The 3053-nt window shown below is 46.5% G+C and overlaps 1 protein-coding gene across 1 annotated transcript; it reads left to right on the top strand.

The window, feature by feature from the left end:
* Positions 1–486: 486 nt before the first annotated feature.
* Positions 487–1277, top strand: LOC119303111 (histone H2B.1-like). The gene has a single exon (XM_037580200.1). It carries the CDS (start codon positions 552–554, stop codon positions 1008–1010), a length of 459 nt encoding a protein of 152 aa, XP_037436097.1. The 5' UTR covers positions 487–551; the 3' UTR covers positions 1011–1277.
* The last annotated feature ends 1776 nt before the right edge of the window (positions 1278–3053 follow it).

Below are 3053 nucleotides of genomic sequence, written 5' to 3'. Positions count from 1 at the left end.
TATCAATGAAATGATACACACTCTTGCGTATTCGCGAAAAAAATAATTAATTTAATTTAAACATTTGTTGTAAATGAAAACTATTGTTGTATTGTGAATTGCTTTTCAGACCATTTATATATCCGTATGTTGAATTTATATTGAGATTTCATTTGGATATCATTGAAATGTGTAAATTTGTTTGATGCCACGCATTTTTCTACTGTGACGAGACACTGTGCGCACCCCGAACATTTGCCCATCCATTTTGCGTTTCTTTTCCGATCGTCCCGCCAAAAATTCATTTTCCTTTTCCGGTCCGCGCCCATAAATCCCGCCATGCCCACCGATCCGCGCCCCAACGCATCCCGCCCGTCCATCCAAAGCGGCGCGAACCGCCTCACACCGCTCCACGTCACCGATCCGCGGCACCAGCCCCTCCACCAATCAGCGCGCACCGCCTCCCAGCTATAAAACCACCGCCCCCTCCCCCCGTCTCCCCACCGCAGCCCAAATTCCCCAATCTCCTCCCGCACTCAACCTCAAACCCAATCCCCACCTACCCCAACCCCATGGCGCCCAAGGCGGAGAAGAAGCCGGCGGCGAAGAAGCCCGCGGAGGAGGAGCCCGCGGCGGAGAAGGCCGAGAAGGCGCCCGCCGGGAAGAAGCCCAAGGCCGAGAAGCGTCTCCCGTCGGCGGGCAAGACCTCGGCCAAGGACGGCGACAAGAAGTCCAAGAAGAAGAGCAAGAAGAGCGTGGAGACGTACAAGATCTACATCTTCAAGGTGCTCAAGCAGGTGCACCCCGACATCGGCATCTCCTCCAAGGCCATGTCCATCATGAACTCCTTCATCAACGACATCTTCGAGAAGCTCGCCGGGGAGGCCGCCAAGCTCGCGCGCTACAACAAGAAGCCCACCATCACCTCCCGCGAGATCCAGACCTCGGTCCGCCTCGTCCTCCCCGGGGAGCTCGCCAAGCACGCCGTCTCCGAGGGCACCAAGGCCGTCACCAAGTTCACCTCCTCCTAGGTTCGCCCGCCCCCCCTCCTGGTGACCGCTGTTGATCCCCGCCGTGGATCTGCCTGCCTATCTAGATATATATAGTAGTATTAGTAGTAGCGCTTGATGGAAATCGTTGGACTGTTGATGGTTCGTGTGTAGTCGTGGTTGGTTTGTAAGAGGATGTCCCCGTGGTGCTACTTTTGCCTGGTCGATCTGAATATTAATGGAACAATATCTGCTACTCCGAATTTGTCTTGAATCATATCAAGAGTAGTTATATTTTGACATCCTGTCTGTGCTATGCTTGATGAATTTGAGATGGTTATTTGATTTTGATCCGGCCTGTTGTGCACCGTGCGTGCTAGTTTACCTCATTCTGTTGTTCCTGGCCGCTGTTGTCAATGGTATAAAAGTAGTCACAATTGAATAAATTTAGACCTAATTGGGGTGTTACAATTGGTTGATCTGAATGTTAATGAAATCATGTCAGCTACTCTGAATTTGCTATGTCAGGTCAAAATCATATAACCATCCCAAATTCATCAACCACAGCCACACAGGATGTCAGATATAACTACTCTTAATATGATACATAGCAAATTCAGAGTTGACAAGCTGCAAGTAATTTTATATAATTGACAAGCTGCATCCAAGAACAATAAAAATAGGTAAATTAGCACACACCAGTGCGAAATATGTCAGGTCAAATCATATAACCATCCAATTCATCAAGCACAGCCACACAGGATCTCAGATATAAATAATCTTAATATGATACATGACTTCCGTCCAATGCTCTGGTTGTTTTGTGACGGTTATATGATTTTGTGTGTGCACCTGAGCTTGCTACTTTCTCTAATTCTCTTGTTTCTCCGTGTACATTGTTTAAAATTAGTCTACAACTGAATCAATTAGGCCCTTCTTTATAGTATATGGAACCAAATAGGTCTTTTAACTGAAGTGTGCAACTTACTGATCCAAGTGGCTGTCGAACACTACAAGTAGTATCAATCTTGCATAGACTGTTGCTAAGACTGTATTTTTAGTTCAAGGAGCAGGCATTTTCACATCGTAGTATATTTATATTTCCAATTCAAGGAACAAGCATTTTTATCAGACCACACTTTGCGGGCTTATTCTTGCCATTGGCAGTACCCATATTAATGGGCTATTTGCCCCGTGAGCTTACTGTTGCTTACCTGCAGGAATACTGGTTTACAGTGGAAAGCCTTTCAGCTTTAGTGCCTATCTCTTGATTTTGAGTGCCTTCTTCTTTTGCATGCATACAAACAAAGCAGCCTGTGTTTTGTATGCCACATGTTGATTGCTTGTTACAGAAAGTTCCATTTTCTTGCAGAATTATTAATACCTACTCCTTGCTAGAAATTGGTTGCATGTGGGATGTGTCTAGTGTTGGATCGTAAGTATGATGCAGCATCCGTAGCAGGATGTAACTTGGCCTACGGCCTTGTTCGGTTAAATCCCCCAAGGGAACTGAAGGGGATTTGGGGTATTTTGGCTGGTAGGGAATTTAATCCCCTTCATCTCCCTCTAAACCCTACATGATGATAAGTTTCGCTAGCGGTTGCTGCTCTAGTTCCTGGTGCCTGCAGGAAGCATTTGCCCACTTGGCACAAGTGTTTCTAAACAGGCCTCAGTGCTTCACTTCGCATGGCCATTTTCCTTGTAGGCCTTGAGAAATTAGTGAGCATTGATAAGAAATTCCTGATTTCCCTGTTGTTTATTTGCTTCATTCTTCTCTCCTCCTTTCCAACATTGTTATGCAGCCGGAATGCCATGGATTTGTGATCTTCAAACCGTGGGGTTCCTCCTCCAGTTCATGAGGGTAGTTAATCTAGATGCACCCCATACGTTGTGTTCATCTTTTGTGTCGCTTCCCCTAGTACCCTGATGTGATCAGCACTGCCTGCGAAGGCAATTGTACCGTATGCCTGATGTTGTGCATGGCAACTCTCCCGCCTTTGATTCCTTAAGAAAATGTTCCACTGCCGTCCTGTCTCCGTGTGCCTGGTCCAGTGGCCAGAGTGGAAGATGCACATCAGTTTTTTT

The sequence above is a fragment of the Triticum dicoccoides genome, chromosome 5A (assembly GCF_002162155.2).
Source record: "Triticum dicoccoides isolate Atlit2015 ecotype Zavitan chromosome 5A, WEW_v2.0, whole genome shotgun sequence".
Taxonomy (NCBI): Eukaryota; Viridiplantae; Streptophyta; class Magnoliopsida; order Poales; family Poaceae; genus Triticum; species Triticum dicoccoides.
The sequence above is the reverse complement of the archived record's forward strand: the minus strand, read 5'-3'. Positions and strand labels throughout refer to the sequence as shown.

Bases quoted from the DNA above. Each gene is read 5' to 3' on its own strand.
- LOC119303111 (XM_037580200.1), top strand. From the start codon at position 552: ATGGCGCCCAAGGCGGAGAAGAAGCCGGCGGCGAAGAAGCCCGCGGAG.